This window comes from Dendrobates tinctorius, unplaced genomic scaffold (assembly GCF_039654945.1).
Source record: "Dendrobates tinctorius isolate UK_male_01 unplaced genomic scaffold, ASM3965494v1 ptg000369l, whole genome shotgun sequence".
NCBI classification, from domain to species: domain Eukaryota; kingdom Metazoa; phylum Chordata; class Amphibia; order Anura; family Dendrobatidae; genus Dendrobates; species Dendrobates tinctorius.
The window spans coordinates 338,082-360,272 of record NW_027362035.1 but is presented as its reverse complement, the minus strand read 5'-3'; the positions used below and the strand labels follow the sequence as shown (position 1 = coordinate 360,272).

Here is a 22,191-nt window from a genome sequence, read left to right as displayed (position 1 = left end):
CTTGGTGCCGGCTGTCTCTCTCTCTCTCCTTGGTGCCAGCTGTCTCTCTCTCTTTGGTGCCAGCTCTCTCTCTCCTTGGTGCCGGCTGTCTGTCTCTCTGTCCTTGGTGCCGGCTGTCTCTCTCTCTCTACTTGGTGCCGGCTGTCTCTCTCTCTCTCTCTCCTTGGTGCCGGCTGTCTCTCTCCTTGGTGCAGGCTGTCTCTCCTTGGTGCCGGGTGTGTGTCTCTCTCCTTGATGCCGGCTGTGTCTGTCTCTCTCTCCTTGGTGCCGGCTGTCTCTCTTTCTCCTTGGTGCCGGCTGTCTCTCTTTCTCCTTGGTGCCGGCTGTCTCCCTTTCTCTTTGATACCGGCTGTGTGTCTCTCCTTGGTGCCGGCTGTGTCTCTCTCCTTGGTGACGGCTGTCTCTCCCTCTCTCTCCTTGGTGCCGGCTGTGTCTCTCTCCTTGATGCCGGCTGTCTCTCTCTCTCGGCTATCTGCCTCCCTGTCTCCTTGGTGCCGGCTGTCTCTCTCCTTGGTGCCAGCTGTCTCTCTCCTTGGTGCCAGCTGTCTCTCTCCTTGGTGCCGGCTGTCTCTCCTTGGTGCCGGCTGTCTCTCTCTCCTTGGTGCCGGCTGTCTCTCTCTGTCCTTGGTGCCGGCTGTCTCTCTCTGTCCTTGGTGCCGGCTGTCTCTCTGTCCTTGGTGCCGGCTGTCTCTCTGTCCTTGGTGCCGGCTGTCTCTCTGTCCTTGGTGCCGGCTGTCTCTCTGTCCTTGGTGCCGGCTGTCTCTCTCTCTCCTTGATGCCAGCTATCTCTCCTTGGTGCCGGCTGTCTCTCTCCTTGGTGCCGGCTGTCTCTTTCTCCTTGGTGCCGACTGTGTCTCTCCTTGGTGCCGGCTGTCTCTCTCCTTGGTGCAGGCTGTCTCTCTCTCTCTCTCCTTGGTGCCGGCTGTGTCTCTCTCTCTCCTTGGTGCCAGCTGTGTCTGTCTCTCTCTCCTTGGTGCCGGCTGTGTGTCTCTCCTTGATACCGGCTGTCTCTCTCTCTCTCGGCCGGCTGTCTCTCTCTCCTTGGTGCCAGCTGTCTCTCTCTCTCTTTGGTGCCAGCTCTCACTCTCCTTGGTGCCGGCTGTGTCTCTCTCTCTCCTTGGTGCTGGTTGTCTCTCTCTCTCCTTGGTGCCGGCTGTGTCTCTCTCCTTGATGCCGGCTGTCTCTCTCTCTCTCGGCTGTCTGCCTCCCTGTCTCCGTGGTGCCGGCTGTCTCTGTCTCCTTGGTGCCTGCTGTCTCTCTCTCCTTGGTGCAGGCTGTCTCTCTCCTTGGTGCCGGCTGTCTCTCTCTCCTTGGTGCCAGCTATCTCTCTCTCCTTGGTGCAGGCTGTCTCTCTCCTTGGTGCCGTCTGTCTCTCTCTCCTTGGTGCCGACTGTGTCTCTCTCTCTCCTTGGTGCCAGCTGTGTCTGTCTCTCTCTCCTTGGTGCCGACTGTGTCTCTCTCTTTGATACCGGCTGTCTCTCTCTTTCGGCTGTCTGCCTCCCTGTCTCCTTGCTGCCGGCTGTCTCTCTCTCCTTGCTGCCAGCTGTCTCTCTCTCCTTGGTGCCGGCTAACTCTCTCCTTGGTGCCAGCTGTCTCTCTCTCTTTGGTGCCAGCTCTCTCTCCTTGGTGCCGGCTGTGTGTCTCTCTCCTTGGTGCCGGCTGTGTCTCTCTCTCTCTCCTTGGTGCCGGTTGTCTCTCTCTCTCCTTGGTGCCAGCTGTGTCTCTCTGCTTGGTGCCGGCTGTGTCTCTCTCTCTCCTTGCTGCTGGCTGTCTCTCTCTCCTTGGTGCCGGCTATCTCTCTCCTTGGTGCCAGCTCTCTCTCTCCTTGGTGCCGGCTGTCTCTCTCTCTCCTTGGTGCCGGCTGTGTCTCTCTCTCCTTGGTGCCAGTTGTCTCTCTCTCTCCTTGGTGCCGGCTGTGTCTCTCTCTCCTTGCTGCCGGCTGTCTCTCTCTCCTTGGTGCCTGCTATCTCTCTCCTTGGTGTCAGCTCTCTCTCTCCTTGGTGCCAGCTGTGTCTCTCTCTCCTTGGTGCCAGCTGTGTCTCTCTCTCCTTGGTGCCGGCTGTGTCTCTCTCTCTCCTTGGTGCCGGCTGTGTCTCTCGCTCTCCTTGGTGCCTGCTGTGTCTCTCTCTCTCCTTGGTGCCTGCTGTGTCTCTCTCTCTCCTTGGTGCCGGCTGTGTCTCTCTCCTTGGTGCCGGCTGTGTCTTTCTCTCTCCTTGGTGCCGGCTGTGTCTCTCTGCTTGGTGCCGGCTGTTTTCTGTGTGTGGTTTCCCTCACTGTTACTGTGTCCATAGAACAAGGTGGGCGTCGGGCGTCTCATGGGTCCTAAGGGTGTGGCCGTGGACCGGAACGGCCACTTGATCGTGGTGGACAACAAGTCCTGCTGCATCTTCATCTTCCAGTCTAACGGGAAGCTGGTGGGCAGGTTCGGCGGCCGCGGCCCCGGGGACAAGCAGCAGACAGGCAGTCTGGATGGTACGTGTGGCTGTGATTGGTGGGAGGGGCCTGTGAGGGCAGGACTTGTTTGGCACTCTGGATGGTACATGTGGCTGTGATTGGTGGGAGGGGCCTGTGAGGGCAGGGCTTGTTTGGCACTCTGGAATGTACATGTGGCTGTGATTGGAGGGAGGCGCCTGTGAGGGCGGGGCCTATATGGCAGTCTGGATGGTATGTGTGGCTGTGATTGGTGGGAGGCGCCTGTGAGGGCAGGGCTTGTTTGGCACTCTGGATGGTATGTGTGGCTGTGATTGGTGGGAGGCTCCTGTGAGGGCAGGGCTTGTTTGGACCTCTGGATGGTACGTGTAACTGTGATTGGTGGGAAGCGCCTGTGAGGGTGGGGCTTGTCTGGCAGTCTGGATGGTACGTGTTGCTGTGATTGGTGGGAAGGTGCCTGTGAGGGCGGGGCCTATGTGGCAGTCTGGATGGCATGTGTGGCTGTAATTGGTGGGAGGCGCCTGTGAGGGCGGAGCTTGTTTGGCAGTCTGGATAGTGCGTGTGACTGTGATTGGTGGGAGGTGCCTGTGAGGGCGGGGATTGCCTGGCAGTCTGGATGGTATGTGTGGCTGTGATTGGAAGGCGCCTGTGAGGGCGGGGCTTGTCTGGCAGTCTGGATGGTATGTGTGGCTGTGATTGGTGGGAGGCACCTGTGAGGGTGGGGCTTGTCTGGCAGTCTGGATGGTACGTGTTGCTGTGATTGGTGGGAAGGTGCCTGTGAGGGCGGGGCCTATGTGGCAGTCTGGATGGCATGTGTGGCTGTAATTGGTGGGAGGCGCCTGTGAGGGCGGAGCTTGTTTGGCAGTCTGGATGGTGCGTGTGACTGTGATTGGTGGGAGGTGCCTGTGAGGGCGGGGATTGCCTGGCAGTCTGGATGGTATGTGTGGCTGTGATTGGAAGGCGCCTGTGAGGGCGGGGCTTGTCTGGCAGTCTGGATGGTATGTGTGGCTGTGATTGGTGGGAGGCACCTGTGAGGGTGGGGCTTGTCGGCACAGGATGTTGACTGTGCGCTCTCTTTCCAGGTCCCCATTTTGTGGCCGTTAATAACAAGAATGAGATTATTGTGACTGATTTCCACAACCACTCTGTGAAGGTGAGCGATGTGCCAATATGTCGCACCCCACGGGACGGTCTGTGTGGCCGATGTAGACGCCGTCACCCCTAATCTCACCTAGGTGGTCACCAGATCAGTGGCGCTCGCCCTTATGTGCCCGATCCCCCTGGTTCTCACGCCTTTTGTCAGTGTTCTCTCTCGGCGCTGTGGCGGTAATAAGGTCACGGGTCACGTATGACTGTGGCGCTCTTGTTTACCTCCTGCAGGTGTACAGCGCAGAGGGAGAGTTCCTCTATAAGTTCGGCTCTCATGGAGAAGGAAACGGTCAGTTTAACGCTCCGACCGGAGTTGCTGTGGATTCCAATGGAAACATCATTGTGGCCGACTGGGGAAACAGCCGGATTCAGGTGTGTAAGGGTGGGATGGCGGTCCGATCATGCGTCAGGCTAAGTGATGACTAAGGGTATGTGCCCACGATCAGTAAACACTGTGGGTCGGACACTGCACAAGTACAGATGTTACAGGACAGTGGATTGTATTTTAAGAAATCCCATGCCCACTGTGCGTCCACAGACGCTCGCAGCTCACGCACAGAGACAGACGTGGCGCCTCTCTCCAGACCCCTGCATATCTACTTATTAGCATCTCCGCAAGAGAAATTACATCAATCGAATGTATTGGATGTTGTGGATCCACACGGCTCAGTGATCACAGAGGAGTCATCTGCGTTCAATAGACGGCAGCGGACATGTGCTGTGTGCTGACGACAAGCTTAGGAAGCTAACAGGGCAGTGAGGTTTGTGGCCAGGTGACCTGATTGTCCCAACCTGGATTCTTCAAGACGTCTCTGAGGGTTCAGTGATGGTCAATGAAGAGGTTCTGTGTTCTTCCAGCTGTGGCCGCAGTCCCCTAAGCTGACATCCTGTAGAGTCTCTTGAAACAAAGGAAAAAGTCTCCTTACATAGATGCACAATTGTCCTTCAAGCCAGCATCCAGAGGTGAAGAGAAAAATATGATAAAGTTAACCCACAAGGTTTGTTTATATATAGTTGGTCCTTCAATGTTTGTAAGTCAACAAATTGCATGGCCTGGTACAATGTGTAGTCAACATATCAGCAAACATCATTGTTCAGTGACCCCGCATCCCTATTTTGCAAAGATAGCAGTACAATAAACTGTAGAAGCTGATATAGGAAGTAAATATTTGCAACTATCAATTCAATCTACAAAACGAGTCAATACTTCAGTCAACAGTTTGATTGTGGCCTACTGAATTTATGTCTGGCATAATTAAGAAGAAATTTTGTGTCATCACATTCCTCACCCTTCTTAATTAGCCCTGAAGACTGCTGGGTCCTGCGTGAGCCGCTGTTGACGGAGCTTCCAGACATCTTAGGCTTCCAGTCATCCTTCTCTCCTTGTTGGGACAATCCATCTGCATTTCCATGATATTTGTCCTTTTTATGGGAGACAGAAAAATGATAGGACTGTAAGGCCAGACTCCGTCTGAGCAAACGTCCGTTGTCACCAGCAGTTTGATTTAGCCAGCTGTGGCCGGTTATGTCCATGAATTTGTTGCCGTAGAGGTAAGGCTGCAATTTTTTTTTTTTAGTGCCCAGACTATGGCCAAGCATTCTTTTTCTGTTGTGTCATATGCCCTCTCCCGGTCCAACAGATTCTGGGAGACTTAGGCTTTTGGGTGTTCCTGACCATCGCCCCCCAATTGACTGAGTATGGCTCCCAATACGGTGTCCATTGCATCTGTTTGGACAATGAACCGATGGTGGAAGAGGCGCTGATGTATGGGGTATGGACCTTCCCAGGCTGCCTGAAGCTTGTTCTGGGTCATTGTGACTAGGACCCACACCTTCTGACCCACTTCGTACACCCTCTCCCGGGCGTTTAGGTCATACTACAGCTTCTGGCTGGCCTGTACCTGCACCATGCTCTACTGCACCAGCTGCATCCTTGCCTGCATTTTGTTATGGAGCCCCATGACATACTCTATGACGGACACTTTTGGGGGTGTTCAGTTCTCCTTCCCAGTATTCCCTTACCAGACCAAGAAACCCCCGTAACACATCTGCCATACAGGAGATCAAAGGAGGAGTACTCCGTTGAGGCCTGTGGTACCTCTCTTGTCTTATGAGGAAAGGTTGCAGGATTTGGGAATGTTTAGTTTGCAAAAGAGAAGACTGAGAGGAGACTTAATAGCTGTCTACAAATATCTCAAGGGTTGTCACATTGTAGAAAGATCAACTTTATTCTCATTTGCACAAGGAAAGACTAGAAGCAATGGGATGAAACTGAATGGGAGGAGACACAGATTAGATATTAGAAAAAACTTTTTGACAGAGTGATCAATGAGTGGAACAAGCTGCCACGAGAAGTGGTGAGTTCTCCTTCAATGCAAGTCTTCAAACAGAGGCTGGACAGACATCTGACTGGGATGATTTAGCGAATCCTGCTTTGAGCAGGGGGTTGGACCAGATGGCCCAGGAGGTCCCTTCCAACTCTACGATTCTATGATTTTATGAAAAAGCAGGTGTGGGAGGTATTGCTCCCAGTCGCACCCATGGGACTCAATCAGCATCTTAAGCATCTGCTTAAGGGTACCATTGAAATGTTCACACAAACCATTGGTCTGTGGGTGATATAGACTCGATATCAGGTGCCGCACCTGCATTTTCTTACAGAGAGCTTCCATTAACCAAGAAATGAGCTGAGTCCCCAGGTCCGTTAGCATCTCCCTGGGAAATCCTACTATAGAAAAAATGGTCAAAAGGGCATCCGCCACATTATCGGCCCTAATTGAAGACAGAGCTACTGCCTCCAGGTACCTGGTAGCATAGTATATCACAGTAAGGATGAACTGTTTCCCAGAGCTACTGGGTACAGCCAGTTGTCCGACAACGTCCACAGCAATCCTCTGGATTGGCTCTTCTATTACTGGCAAGGGGATCAGGGGAGCCTTGGACCCAGGTCCTGACTTCGCCACTCTTTGACACGTGATACAGGAGCAGCAGTAATTGGCAACATCTGTGCCCATTTTTGGCCAATAGAAGTGGTGTGACACCTGAATCTTGATTTTGCGGACCCCCAAATGTCTAGCTTTAGGAATCTCAACCCACAACAACTCCTCCCTGAACTGATGGGGCACCACCAGCTGTCTTGCCCTCATCCACTCCTGTTGGGGGTTACACGGAACAGTCTCCCGATACAACCTCCCCTGTCCCAGAATACCCTCTCCGTATCAGACTCTGAGATAGGCTTCTCTGTGAGGTCCCTTAACGTCTCTAGACTGGCATCTGAACCCAGAGCCACCTGGAACTCGTGGCTAGATGTAGCCAGAGGCGACATTAAAGCTCCAACCTCACTGGAACCTTCTGAGACCTACTGTGGATCTGCAGCTGGTTCAGTTAACCCGCAGGGTGATGTGGGCCTAGAAGGCAGCACATTGTTTGCATTCTGGGCACTCGTACTACGAGTGACAGTGGCTATGTAGGCCGTCTCCCCGGAGGACAACCCTTTCCTATCAGCCTGACAGACTGTGGGTACCATTTCCTCTTCCTCCCCCAATACTTCAGGAGCAGTGCTAAGCATGGGGCAGCTACCACCGGCCATGTCACACTTCGTCGTGACACTGGTCAGCTGCTCAGGACCACCTGCTTCATGGTCTCCATGCCTGCTCCCATCGTCCTTAACACTCACGCTGGCTCCTTTTTGGGGATCCTCAGCAACATCAGCTATCACAAGACATATTATCATCATTCAACATATTAACTTTCACATAATCAGTAATTTCATCACAGGAATTCCCGGATCTGGGAGGGTGGTTAGGAATGTATTGCGCAACCAACCGTCCCTGATTAGTCCCCAACAGAACTTTTGTGGGGAGAGTCTTAGACACCTCGACTTCCCTTAACCCCCTCCCCGCACCCCAGTCTACGAAAACCTGGGCCATGGGTAAAGCGTCGGTGAACACCCCCCCCCCCCCCCCAATCCCCATGACAGTCAGGGTTTTCCCGCGGATAAGGTCTTCAGGGCACACCAACTCCAGGCGGATGAGGGTTCGTTCAGCTCCGGTGTCCTTGAGTCCCATAGTGACTTTATCACCCACGGTAACTGATTGCAAGTTTTCACAGACCCTCCCAACTACCCCACCCACAAAAAGAACAGCTGCAGTAGTTGCCTGGGTCTTGGGTGTGGGGTTCTTCTTTTGCCTCTGTGGGCAGGTGATGCTGATGTGACCAGCTTGGTCTCAGGTGTAGCACCGCCGGAAGTCAGATGCAGGCTGGGAGCTGGGACAAGACCCTTGAGGGCTGGCTGGCAGGGACACTTGGGGTCATTGTTGGCTTACCCCCTTTCCAGCTGGTGACGGCTGACGATATTTGTCAGGACTTTTCTAATCCCACAAATCCCTGATATCACAGGCCGGGAAGGTCACGAATACCACCAGCTGTGATCTTTGGAGCAAAGAGCTCTATGCTGCGCCCTATCATCCGGACAATTACGCGATTGGCTGATGATCAACGGAGAAGGCCGCCACCACCACTCAGTCCTTCATGATTTTTGGAAATCCCAGTTTATGCAATAACTCCTCATAATGCGATCACAGAAGTTTGAGACTGAGGTCATCTTTTCTATCAGGATTTTATCTACACATAGAGACCAAACGTGGTTGAGCTGCTGGCAGTAATATGGTGGTGGTTATAATTATGAAAAAATGTGTATTTTTACCTAGTTATCCTGGTGCCGACAACGTACGTCTCATTAATATTGGATGTATAGAATTTCCAATATTCCATATTTTCTCCCGGAGGCTGTCTGCTCTCCCATTGTACTGCCGTGACCATAGCTATTTGTAAAAGGTGTCAGATCTTCTTTGATCCACTTCAGACCCTAATAATACTTTTCCTGTCTCTCAGTGGACAATACACAACCTCTTCAGTCATCTGGACATAAAGAGGAATCCTTGCATTTTAATTAATCTGCTAAACCTCTCTGTCACTGCCATTTTAAATAAAGACAGGTTTAAGTGCTAGCTCCTGTCTCCTCATGACAAATGGTAGATGAACGAGAAAAAGGAAGGGGCTATATGAGTGACCTCAAGGATTTTTAATATTTTCTATGACACTCCCCCATTGGACTTCACATCTGTTGACAAACCGGATAAGATGCTTGGTATTTCCGCACCTGTTGAGCGACCCTTGGTCAAAAGAAACTACCCAGCAGTCGGGCCCGGGTCTTTCTGACCCCATATGCCCAGCTACAGTGACGTAATGGACCAGGCACAGGAGTTGCGTTTGATAATGCTGGGGCACCACGAGCTGATGGACAAGGGTCCAGGGTTTCTCTTGGCAGGATGCTGGCTTTTTCCGATATAACAGTCCATTTTCCCATCTATATACCTTCACCTCCCCTGATTTCTTTTCCCAGGTCGAGCGGCCATACTGCGGGCAAGTCTGTGAGTTTGGCTTCCCTAAATTCCTTGCCACTGGTCTTCTTCCAGTCAATGGCCATAGTCTAGTCAGGTTTACTCACCACTGTCGGCTCAGAGTAGGATTATGGAGGCTTGGAGTGTTGGTTATCCTTGGAATGGGTGGCAGAAGGATCCACATCACGGTGTTGCTTGGCTTGGTTACGGTGATGAGTCTGACAAATTGGCTGGACAGTCCTTGTCGTAGGTAATTCAACAAAATAACTGGTGTGGGGAGGTCGTCCATGAGTCCCACTTCGACTTTTCCCTGGTAGGTACCCCAGTCCAGATGCACACATGCTAGAGGAATGTCCGAGCACTGACCTCCAGCCAGGGAGAATGTCACTTGGCGACCGCGTAAATTTTGTTCTGGTGAGACAATATCTGGGCTGACCATGGTGATGGAGGACCCAGCATGCAAAGTCCCCAGGCCTGGATATCACTGACCTTGACTGGCCGGATGTGGCGATGGACTGGTGTAGGGTGGCCAAACCACCCACCATAGAGTATGGATAGAATATATCACGTTCTCCGCTGCTGGTGTATCCCGGGGATAGCATCCCTCAGACAATGCTGGCTCCTTTTGGGAGATTTTGACCTGCTGGGCTGGCAGATGTAGTCCAGCTATGGAGACCCGGCCCTGGGAACAATCTTTGGCATCGTATCCACGGAGCATGCATGTATAACAGCACTGTGGGTTGGGCAAATCACGGGTACTGTTACTAAACCTTTGTCCTGGTTTGTTTTCTGCTGGGTAGCTGGATAATCCTGCTTGACCGACTGGTGGCCCAACGAATCTTTGGTTGATGGGTCTTCAGGGATCGGTGATCATATCAAGTCTCCAGTGGAGTCGGTTGGCTGTAAACTTGTCAGCCAATTGGGCTGCTTGCTCTGAGATGTCGGGCTTCCAGTCAGATACCCACTCTCGTATTTCTGGTGCCATTTTCTCTTTAAGTTTAATATAATATAACTTTGGCACTCACTGAGTGCCGAAGTTATATTATATTATACTTTCGATTGATTTTCTTCTTGGCACTGCACCTCCACGGTTGAGCACCCCCCTTCTTCTGTTATCTACTCTTTAAGTTGCTCAAGCACGATCATGTCCCAAAGGGCAGCAGCAGAGTGGGTAGCAATATAGTCAAGCCAGTGGTTGCAGTCTCGCTGGAGTTGACTGCCAAATTCTACACAAGAGACCCCGTGGCGAGACAATGTCCGGAACTTGGTGCTATATCTCTCAGGGGTGGTGGTAAAAACGGCCAACAGGATGTCTTTAATAGTTCCATAGTCCTGGCAATCCTGAGGCCCAAGTGACCGGGCAGCAACCTGGGCCGAACCAGTCGGACTTGTCTACAAGTAGCCCAACTAGCTGTGGGCACCTGGTGTTTCAGCATTAGAGTCTCAAAATCTTGCAGATGTTCATAGACTTGGATGTTGGACTCATTAAACACTGGCACATCCTGTAGTGGAGATAAGGACCTTAGTGGGGGACTATCTTGGGAGTACTGGACCTCCCAAAACGGATTCCTTAACGTAAGCCCTTTCCCCACTTAAGGTCCCAATGCAAAAAACAACTCCTGGATTCGAGCTGCTGGGGACTGGGTTGACACTAGACCAGCATTGGGTCATTTCTCTGGCAATTTCCATCTTAGCAGAGTTTCCCTTGTCCTCCAAGACTTTCTGGACATCCTAACGGACCAATTCCTTATCTAAGCCAACCAAGTGTCGGTGGTCCAGTTTTCAGTCCGTCAAAGCTGGCACAGCTCCTGTGGTTACCGTTTTTTGATGCGGCTATACATCCACTCTGTTCCTCTTCCCAAGGCCAAGTTGGTGGGGTTCGACATGGTGGCGTCCGAAACCTGCTGTGTATGCCTTACCTGTGGTTTGCTGGGTCTGTCTATATGCCTCCCTAGTTGTGGAGCCCTCCTTGAACTGTGTCTACAAACACCAGTCCCCTGCACCTCCCCTGGATCCGCTGGGCTGAGTGGTGTCCCACTGCTGCCGCCATATGTGGAGACACGGGGTCAGTGGGTGCTCTTGTCTGCTGGCCTAGCTGTCTTTAGAAAGACTGCATGGACCAGGGCTCATTCTACTGAATACCCGCTCTCTCTTCCTGTGGGCAGAACACTACTTGGACAACACAGGGTGAGGTTAAAACAGTGTGGCAATAATTTACTGAACCACCAACAAACAATACCATATACAAGAGTCCCAGCCAATACCCAATATGGTGCAAATAAGAGTCTCACCCTTCCCTCTGACTCACTATGATTAGAGCTGCTTCCAGGGCCGAATACCCCCAGCAGTGACACTTCGCTTTTGGTGGGCCCACACAGAGAGGCAGTAATGACAAGCATAGGAAACAAATAGAGGGCAGTGATGTATGTAGCCAGATGACCTGACTGTCCCAACCTGGATTCTTCAAGTAATCTTCGAGGGTTTAGTGATGGTCAATGAAGCAGCTTTCTGTTCTTCCAGCTGGGGCCGCGGTTCCCTAAGCTAACATCCTATAGAGTCTCTTGGAACAAAGGAAAAAAGTCTCCTTATATAGTTCACAATTGTCCTTCAAGCTGGTATCCTGAGGTCAAGAGAAAGATGTTATGAAGTTAATCCACATTGTTTGTTTATATATAGTTTATCCTTCAATGTTTGCAATGTGTAATCAACATATCCGCAAACATCATTGTTCAGTGTCCTTGCATCCCTATTTTGCAAAGATAGCTGTACAATTAACTATAGGAGCTGATATAAGAGGTAAATAACCATTTGTTCATTTGCATATATCAATTTAAGAGTAAATACTTCAGACAGCAGTTTGATTCTGGTCCTACTGAATTTAAGTCTGGCATAATTAAGAAAAAATGCTGTGTCATCACACGCTCTCTTTATACATAGGAGTAGGCAGCACAGTCTTGACAGTATAGCGCCTGCGCTGTGCACACATTCTATAATGCCCCCTCTCTTTATACATAGGAGCAGGTGCCCAGTCTCAGCAGCAGTATAGCGTCTGCACAGAGCACACATCCAGTAACGCCCCCTCTCTTTATACATAGGAGCAAGCAGCGCAGTGTCGGCAGCAGTATAGCATCTGCGCAGTGCATACATCCAGTAACGCCCCCTCTCTTTATACATAGGAAAAGGCAGCACAATCTCGGCAGCGGTGTAGCGCCTGCACAGTACACACACTCAGTAACGCCCCCTCTCTTTATAGATAGGAGCAGGCAGCAGTATAGCGCATACATCCAGTAACGCCCCCCTCTTTATACATATGAGCAGGTGGCCCAGTCTCGGCAGCAGTATAGCGCCTGCACAGCACACACTCAGTAACGCCCCCTCTCTTTATAGATAGGAGCAGACAGCAGTATAGCGCATACATCCAGTAACACCCCCCTCTTTATACATAGGAGCAGACAGCAGTATAGCGCATACATCCAGTAACGCCCCCCTCTTTATACATAGGAGCAGGTGGCCCAGTCTCGGCCGCAGTTTAGTGCCTGCACAGCACACACTCAGTAACGCCCCCTGTCTTTATACATAGGAGCAGACAGCAGTATAGCGCACACATCCAGTAACGCCCCCGTCTTTATACATAGGAGCAGGTGGCCCAGTCTCGGCCGCAGTTTAGCGCCTGCACAGCACACACACTCAGTAACTCCCCCTGTCTTTATACATAGGAGCAGACAGCAGTATAGCGCACACATCCAGTAACGCCCCCGTCTTTATACATAGGAGCAGGTGGCCCAGTCTCGGCCGCAGTTTAGCGCCTGCACAGCGCACACACTCAGTAACGCCCCCTGTCTTTATACATAGGAGCAGACAGCAGTATAGCGCACACATCCAGTAACGCCCCCCTCTTTATACATATGAGCAGGTGGCCCAGTCTCGGCAGCAGTATAGCGTCTGCACAGCGCACACACTCAGTAACGCCCCCTGTCTTTATACATAGGAGCAGACAGCAGTATAGCGCACACATCCAGTAACGCCCCCCTCTTTATACATAGGAGCAGGTGGCCCAGTCTCGGCCGCAGTTTAGCGCCTGCACAGCGCACACACTCAGTAACGCCCCCTCTCTTTATAGATAGGAGCAGACAGCAGTATAGCGCACACATCCAGTAACGCCCCCCTCTTTATACATATGAGCAGGTGGCCCAGTCTCGGCAGCAGTATAGCGTCTGCACAGCGCACACACTCAGTAACGCCCCCTGTCTTTATACATAGGAGCAGACAGCAGTATAGCGCACACATCCAGTAACGCCCCCCTCTTTATACATAGGAGCAGGTGGCCCAGTCTCGGCCGCAGTTTAGCGCCTGCACAGCGCACACACTCAGTAACGCCCCCTCTCTTTATAGATAGGAGCAGACAGCAGTATAGCGCACACATCCAGTAACGCCCCCCTCTTTATACATAGGAGCAGGTGGCCCAGTCTCGGCCGCAGTATAGCGCCTGCACAGCGCACACACTCAGTAACGCCCCCTCTCTTTATACATAGGAGCAGACAGCAGTATAGCGCACACATCCAGTAACGCCCCCCTCTTTATACATAGGAGCAGGTGGCCCAGTCTCGGCCGCAGTATAGCGCCTGCACAGCGCACACACTCAGTAACGCCCCCACTCTTTATACATAGGAGCAGACAGCAGTATAGCGCACACATCCAGTAACGCCCCCCTCTTTATACATAGGAGCAGGTGGCCCAGTCTCGGCCGCAGTATAGCGCCTGCACAGCGCACACACTCAGTAACGCCCCCTGTCTTTATACATAGGAGCAGACAGCAGTATAGCGCACACATCCAGTAACGCCCCCCTCTTTATACATAGGAGCAGGTGGCCCAGTCTCGGCCGCAGTTTAGCGCCTGCACAGCACACACACTCAGTAACGCCCCCTGTCTTTATACATAGGAGCAGACAGCAGTATAGCGCACACATCCAGTAACGCCCCCCTCTTTATACATAGGAGCAGGTGGCCCAGTCTCGGCAGCAGTATAGCGCCTGCACAGCGCACACACTCAGTAACGCCCCCTGTCTTTATACATAGAAGCAGACAGCAGTATAGCGCACACATCCAGTAACGCCCCCCTCTTTATACATAGGAGCAGGTGGCCCAGTCTCGGCCGCAGTTTAGCGACTGCACAGCACACACACTCAGTAACGCCCCCTGTCTTTATACATAGGAGCAGACAGCAGTATAGCGCACACATCCAGTAACGCCCCCCTCTTTATACATAGGAGCAGGTGGCCCAGTCTCGGCCGCAGTATAGCGCCTGCACAACGCACACACTCAGTAACGCCCCCACTCTTTATACATAGGAGCAGACAGCAGTATAGCGCACACATCCAGTAACGCCCCCCTCTTTATACATAGGAGCAGGTGGCCCAGTCTCGGCCGCAGTTTAGCGCCTGCACAGCGCACACACTCAGTAACGCCCCCACTCTTTATACATAGGAGCAGACAGCAGTATAGCGCACACATCCAGTAACGCCCCCCTCTTTATACATAGGAGCAGGTGGCCCAGTCTCGGCAGCAGTATAGCGCCTGCACAGCGCACACACTCAGTAACGCCCCCTGTCTTTATACATAGGAGCAGACAGCAGTATAGCGCACACATCCAGTAACGCCCCCCTCTTTATACATAGGAGCAGGTGGCCCAGTCTCGGCCGCAGTATAGCGCCTGCACAGCGCACACACTCAGTAACGCCCCCTCTCTTTATAGATAGGAGCAGACAGCAGTATAGCGCACACATCCAGTAACGCCCCCCTCTTTATACATAGGAGCAGGTGGCCCAGTCTCGGCCGCAGTATAGCGCCTGCACAGCGCACACACTCAGTAACGCCCCCTCTCTTTATAGATAGGAGCAGACAGCAGTATAGCGCACACATCCAGTAACGCCCCCACTCTTTATACATAGGAGCAGGTGGCCCAGTCCCGGCCGCAGTTTAGCGCCTGCGCTGCGCACTCGTCCTTTAACGCCCCCTGTCTTTATACATAGGAGCAGGTGGCCCAGTCTCGGCCGCAGTATAGCGCCTGCACAGCGCACACACTCAGTAACGCCCCCACTCTTTATACATAGGAGCAGACAGCAGTATAGCGCACACATCCAGTAACGCCCCCCTCTTTATACATAGGAGCAGGTGGCCCAGTCTCGGCCGCAGTATAGCGCCTGCACAGCGCACACACTCAGTAACGCCCCCTCTCTTTATAGATAGGAGCAGACAGCAGTATAGCGCACACATCCAGTAACGCCCCCCTCTTTATACATAGGAGCAGGTGGCCCAGTCTCGGCAGCAGTATAGCGCCTGCACAGCGCACACACTCAGTAACGCCCCCTGTCTTTATACATAGGAGCAGACAGCAGTATAGCGCACACATCCAGTAACGCCCCCCTCTTTATACATAGGAGCAGGTGGCCCAGTCTCGGCCGCAGTATAGCGCCTGCACAGCGCACACACTCAGTAACGCCCCCTCTCTTTATAGATAGGAGCAGACAGCAGTATAGCGCACACATCCAGTAACGCCCCCCTCTTTATACATAGGAGCAGGTGGCCCAGTCTCGGCCGCAGTATAGCGCCTGCACAGCGCACACACTCAGTAACGCCCCCTCTCTTTATAGATAGGAGCAGACAGCAGTATAGCGCACACATCCAGTAACGCCCCCACTCTTTATACATAGGAGCAGGTGGCCCAGTCCCGGCCGCAGTTTAGCGCCTGCGCTGCGCACTCGTCCTTTAACGCCTTGTCTTTTCTCTCCCATCCTTCATCTTGTCCTTCCAGGTTTTTGACAGTTCTGGCTCATTTCTGTCCTACATTAACACCATGGCTGACCCTCTGTACGGTCCGCAGGGGCTGGCGCTAACCTCCGATGGTCATGTGGTGGTTGCTGACTCGGGAAACCATTGCTTCAAGGTGTACAGGTATCTGCAGTGACGTGGGACAGGAGTCTCGGGCATAGCAGCCCGCGGCGTGTACATGATGTCTGCCCGCTCTGTGTATTCATCCTGCAGTGGTATTTCCTCGTCCATTCTCCGCCGCCAGTTCCTTGTCCTATTGCCCGACACTGCGGTGTCGCCTGTGTGCTCCGCTTTCCTGTGCCCTCGGCCCAGAGATTTTCCTACTCTGCTTTCTCTCCGTGCTCTAATTTCTCTGGAGAACTCTGCTATGGATGCTGCTCAATGTTTACTACGTGTCAGAGAGGACGATGGACGCGCCGATGTCTCCTCCGCGCGGTTTACAGACTGATGGGAATGACGGTGGAGGATCGATCGGCCCCTGCTCGCTGGGCCCGCGCGACTGCTGACAATGATGGTGGCTCTCTGATATTTGCACTGATTATGTTTTATGATGGATGCTGTTATGTCTGCCGGTAGATTCTGCTCTGGATGGGGCTACACCCCAGGGTCACCTCTCTGTCGAGGTTGCCACAAGATCACAGAAGCTCCTGCAAGGTAAACAGGGTCTCAGCTGGTTACAGGGTTTCCCAGCATGCAGTTCCCAGATGTTCCACCTTGGTGGTGGCTCCGGCTGTGGCATCGGACGTGAGCTCTGGGGTCAGTGGCCCCGCGGGTGTTGAAGCTGTGGTAGTGAATGTGTGCCTGATCCTGGTGATGTCGGTAAGTTATCGCTGATTGGCGTTTCAGCTGCCATGTCCGCCTCCATCAGGTGGTCTTCTCCTCGGCCCTATGGGGTGGGGGAGGTCAGTATTTGGGGGTATTGCCATCTGACTGTTGTTTTTTTTTTTACTTTTGTTTTATTACATCTTCACTGTTTTTGTATTTAGTTTTTTACTTTGTCCGCACACCATGAATGTAACTTCCCACTCCTCGCCACATCACAAGCATGAACGGCCGAGCCAGGGCCCCTTGTGGTGGGGGGTCAGTGTGTCCAGAGGCAGCAGAGCTGAATGTGTCACTGCCCTATATGGAGATGTGCAGTCCCATGTAAGCGGCTCAGCACCAGCTGTGTGGGGTGCAGCCCCCTATTGGACCTGATCCTATTTCGGAGCAGCACCAGGCGCTCCCAGGTAGCTTTACTCCTGCCATGGGGTCAGTGGGATTAGAGCCCTGATCTCCAGGAGGCCGTAGTGATGTCCGCCCGGCTGGTATCGCTCGTCTCTGCTCCTGACAGCATCTGGCTGGATTTCGTCTTCAAATCATTTTCTGCCATGTTTTTGGGGGAGCTATTGCTGGCAAACCTTCTGCCCGGAGGTGACGATAATTTACCATCATCCATGTGGCAGAGCTGTGTACCAGCTGGGCGTGCTCAGGTATGATGCAGAACAGAAGCCCCGGCGGCCATATTACCCAGACCTGCCACTCCAGCCCCACTGTGTGTCATCGTGTAGGACGGGGTCACAGACCAGAGGTCCAGCAATGTATGAATGTGAGGAGGGTGCAGGGCGACATGTGGATCTGTTTCATGGGCCTGACCTTTGTATGATACATGATGGATGATGACAGGTTTGAACAGCTGGCTGCAAATAAACCCATTCCCCCACCACATCTCGTCTGGTGCCTTCTCCTCAGCGGGTCAGTGAGGCCATGTGCTTTGCTGTGGTGCATTGTGGGAACTGTAGTGTAATAATGATCCGCACGCCGTGCCTTAGACTGTGGCCAATGCGGAGTAGACCTGGTACCTTTTACTACATTGCCGCTGTAGCCTGAGCCACCACAACGAGGGGTGGTGCTCCACCACGGCATACGGATGCTGGATGTGGGGTCTCCAGGTGCCTAGGGTTACATTTATGAAGGTGAGAGCAGAGTTTAGTTCTGTACAGACTGGTAATTTGCACGGTGGTATAGGGTACAATCGCACATGCTAGACACAGCTGCAAAATCCGCAGGGGCTTATGGGACACTCCGATCTCATCCACATACTCCATAAAGCTGCGGTAATTGACCTGCGCTACGGCTTTTTATTTGTGTCGTACAGATTCATGTGTCGTATGGCTTTTCATTAGCGTTGTGTGGATTTATGCTGCAACATTGTCGTTGCTTGCTATAAGTTTGCCTCCACATCTTGTCGACTGCGGTTTAATGGCGCTGATCTTTGTTGTCATTGTGTTGATTCATGCCGTGGATCTTTGTTGTCATCGTGTGGGTTCATGCCGTGGATCTTTGTTGTCATCGTGTTGATTCATGCCGTGGATCTTTGTTGTCATCACGCGGGTTCATGCCGTGGATCTTTGTTGTCATCACGCGGGTTCATGCCGTGGATCTTTGTTGTCATCATGTGGGTTCATGCCGTGGATCTTTGTTGTCATCACGCGGGTTCATGCCGTGGATCTTTGTTGTCATCATGTGGGTTCATGCCGTGGATCTTTGTTGTCATCGTGTGGGTTCAGGCTGTCCATCTTTGTCACCGCGCGAGCTCATGCCCTGGATCTTTGTTGTCATCACGCGGGTTCATGCCGTGGATCTTTGTTGTCATCACGCGGGTTCATGCCGTGGATCTTTGTTGTCATCACGCGGGTTCATGCCGTGGATCTTTGTTGTCATCGTGTGGGTTCATGCCGTGGATCTTTGTTGTCATCGTGTGGGTTCAGGCTGTCCATCTTTGTCACCGCGCGAGCTCATGCCCTGGATCTTTGTTGTCATCACGCGGGTTCATGCCGTGGATCTTTGTTGTCATCACGCGGGTTCATGCCGTGGATCTTTGTTGTCATCGTGTGGGTTCATGCTGTGGATCTTTGTCGTCATCATGTGGGTTCAGGCTGTCCATCTTTGTCACCGCGCGAGCTCATGCCGTGGATCTTTGTTGTCATCACGCGGGTTCATGCCGTGGATCTTTGTTGTCATCACGCGGGTTCATGCCGTGGATCTTTGTTGTCATCACGCGGGTTCATGCCGTGGATCTTTGTTGTCATCGTGTGGGTTCATGCTGTGGATCTTTGTCGTCATCATGTGGGTTCAGGCTGTCCATCTTTGTCACTGCGCGAGCTCATGCCCTGGATCTTTGTTGTCATCACGCGGGTTCATGCCGTGGATCTTTGTTGTCATCACGCGGGTTCATGCTGTGGATCTTTGTTGACATCGTGTGGGTTCATGCCGTGGATCTTTGTTGTCATCGTGTGGGTTCATGCCGTGGATCTTTGTCGTCATCGTGTGGGTTCATGCCGTGGATCTTTGTCGTCATCATGTGGGTTCAGGCTGTCCATCTTTGTCACCGCGCGTGCTCATGCCCTGGATCTTTGTTGTCATCGTGTTGATTCAGGCCGTGCATCTTTGTTGTCATTGCGCGGGTTCATGACGTGGATCTTTGTCGTCATTGCGTGGGTTCATGCCGTGGCTCGTTGTCATAATGTGGGTTCAGGCCGTGCATTTTTGTCACCGCGCGAACTCATGCCCTGGATCTTTGTTGTCATCGGATCAATTCATACTGCAGATCTTTATTTTCATCGTGTTGATTCATGCCGTGGGTCTTTGTCGTCATCTCGGGTTCGTGCCGTGGATCTTTGTCATCATCGTGTGGGTTCATGCCGTGGATTTTTGTCGTCATCGCGCCAGTTCATGCCGTGGATCTTTGTCGTCATTGCACGGGTTCATGCCGTGGATTTTGTCGTCATCGCGCCAGTTCATGCCGTGGATCTTTGTCGTCATCACACGGGTTCATGCCGTGGATCTTTGTTGTCATCGTGCGGGTTCATGCCGTGGATCTTTGTTGTCATCGTGCGGGTTCATGCCGTGGATCTTTGTTGTCATCGTGCGGGTTCATGCCGTGGCTCGTTGTCATCATGTGAGTTTTTTTTTTTTTTTACTCTTCTTGTCTACTGGAGTGAGACTGCATAAAATGATTGAATACCTACATCGCACGCTAGGAGTGAGCCCCGGACAGTGGTTGTCTCCGTCTTATAAGCTGTAAATTGTGGATTAATTGGGAAACAATAGTGGCTCCGACACCTTGATAAATGTCAAATGGTGATGAACGGAATTTGCATTCATCTGTCAGAAATGACCACTGGACTCTGCCTCTATACTGAATTTATAGCATTGGGAATCCCAGGGCTGGGCACCGCACCAAGTATCAAATCATGTAAATACCGATCTAATGTTGATTGCCTATCCTAAGTGTGAAAATCTGAGGTTGGGGGTTGTAATAATCACATAGGCAAGTGAATGATATAAAAAAAAGTTGTTTACTTATCTATGGTTATAACACAACTCCAGGTAGATGGCCAAACTACATTGACCCTAGTCCACAGGATCCCCTCCCTGGGGCCGGTAGTCCCACTGCCCCTGTACCAGGCGATACTCACTGTCTCCTAAATTTTGGTTGGCCCACAGATTTTGTATCTCCCACCAGTCTAGTCTGTAGTCACAGTCCACGCTCCTCTAGAAGACAGGTAACACAACCGAAGTGCATTCATCCAGCAGCACAATCCTTAATAGTTTCTGAAATTTAGATGACAAATCCTTCTACAGTAGCACATGTGTCCAGCCCAGCCGGCAACTGATCTCTAAACTTCATAGGCCATCCACACACGTGCTCCAGGACCTCATCCTCCATCCTCTCTGTTCGACATCACTCTCCCCCACTCCATGACTAAACATTTGGCTTCTTCCCCCCTCCCTGTGATTAGGCCCCCTGAATGGGTGGAAGTGTACACACCCTCCCCCTTAAACATTTGCTTTGGCAACTATTTGTTATTCCTTATATCCATGGTTTTATAACTCCGGGTAGATGGCCAAAATACATTGCCTCCAGTCCACAAGGTCTCGTTTACTGCCCCCATACCAGGCGGTACTCGCTGTCTCCCAACTTTTGGTTGCCCTACAGATTTTATTTCCCCCGCCAGTATAGGCTGTAGCCGTCTAGAGGAGCATGGACTGTGATACGCAACACAACCGAAGCCCATTTATCCAGTTGCAACAATCCCCAAAGTTCCTAAAATCCAGACGACAGATCCCTCAACAGTAGCACGTGGATCCAGCCCAGCCGGAAACATGTGCTCCAGGCCTCATCCTAAATCCTCTCCCTTCAATGTCAACTCCCTCATTAAACATGTAGCTTCCCCCCCTACCTTCGGGTTCAGCCCGAGGCTATGTGCCCACGCTAGCGTTTTTAAACGCTCAGGAAAAGGATCCCCTTCCCAGAAATCGTGCGTCTTTTTCCCCGCGATTTTTGACGCGATTTTGACGCGTTTGACGCGTTTTTTGACACACGATTTCTGGGATCATTGGGGATGGCTAAAAACGCTCAGCAATGCGGGAATTAATGAGCATGCTGCGTTTTTAGCCGCTAAGCGATTCCTGAGCGGTTAAAAACGCATGCATTGGCACAAAAAGCCAAAAACGCATGCTATTTAATTGGATGCATCTTTTAAGCGTTTCTGCAGCGTCTGATCCGGCACAAACGCTGCGGAAACGCTTAACAAAACGCATCGTGGGCACACAGCCTGAATGTGCATAGGTGTTTACACCCTCTCCTTTAAACATTTTTTTTTTGGCTCAAAGAATGAAAAATATTCCAGCAGCCCATCTCCTGGGACTACATGTGAGACCCCCTTGTGGTGACAGCTTCCCTGCATCTACTGTTCCCATCCACACAATGGGCCTAGTGCCTGGGAGAACATGGGCTTGAGGCCTTCTGAGATACGCATGACATTAATAGGATGATTGCTTTACATTTACCTTTAGCAATCTCCTGTCTGGCCTTATGTATACATAAGATCAACACGTCCTCTGCTTACTGTCACTGAAGGGAAATGTTGATTCCTGAGGCTGAACAGACGAGCAAGTTAATGTCTAATAAAACACAGCTGGAAAAAGTCTGCATTCCTTAGAGCCGTGGACTCCGCTCTACATGCATTGACCAATTGTATTTAGTAACTGGCCAGCTGCTCACACTATGGATGTGTTGATTATATATGCTCACATTGCAGCTCATATTCTACCAGTAGATGAGATGGTACCCAATCCACATCACTGATGATTTCGATGAAAATCTTAACACCAGACTGTGAAGACACGGGGGTCAGCGTGTGCCCTAGTCCGCTAGCCGAATCTTTATGGACCAGGGATCATCCCACCAATACATTTCAGACAGCACAGGGTGGGGGTAAAACTGTGGCAATACTTTATTGAACCACAAAACAGGCAAATAACACATAAAACAGTCCCAGCACAGTACCCAAGATGGTGCAAAGTTACACAGTCTCACCTTCTGATGACTCGCCGG

The 22,191-nt window shown here is 51.8% G+C and overlaps 1 protein-coding gene across 1 annotated transcript in view; it reads left to right on the top strand.

The window, feature by feature from the left end:
- TRIM3 (tripartite motif containing 3) overlaps positions 1 to 17,514 on the top strand; it is a 56,491-nt gene extending 38,977 nt beyond the window's left edge. Inside the window, exons 9-12 of the mRNA XM_073562897.1 lie at positions 2,292 to 2,472; positions 3,513 to 3,583; positions 3,811 to 3,951; positions 15,793 to 17,514. Of these exons, the coding sequence (XP_073418998.1) occupies positions 2,292 to 2,472; positions 3,513 to 3,583; positions 3,811 to 3,951; positions 15,793 to 15,945 (546 nt within the window). The 3' untranslated portion in view covers positions 15,946 to 17,514. The remainder of the gene's footprint in view (positions 1 to 2,291; positions 2,473 to 3,512; positions 3,584 to 3,810; positions 3,952 to 15,792) is intronic.
- Positions 17,515 to 22,191: the final 4,677 nt, after the last annotated feature.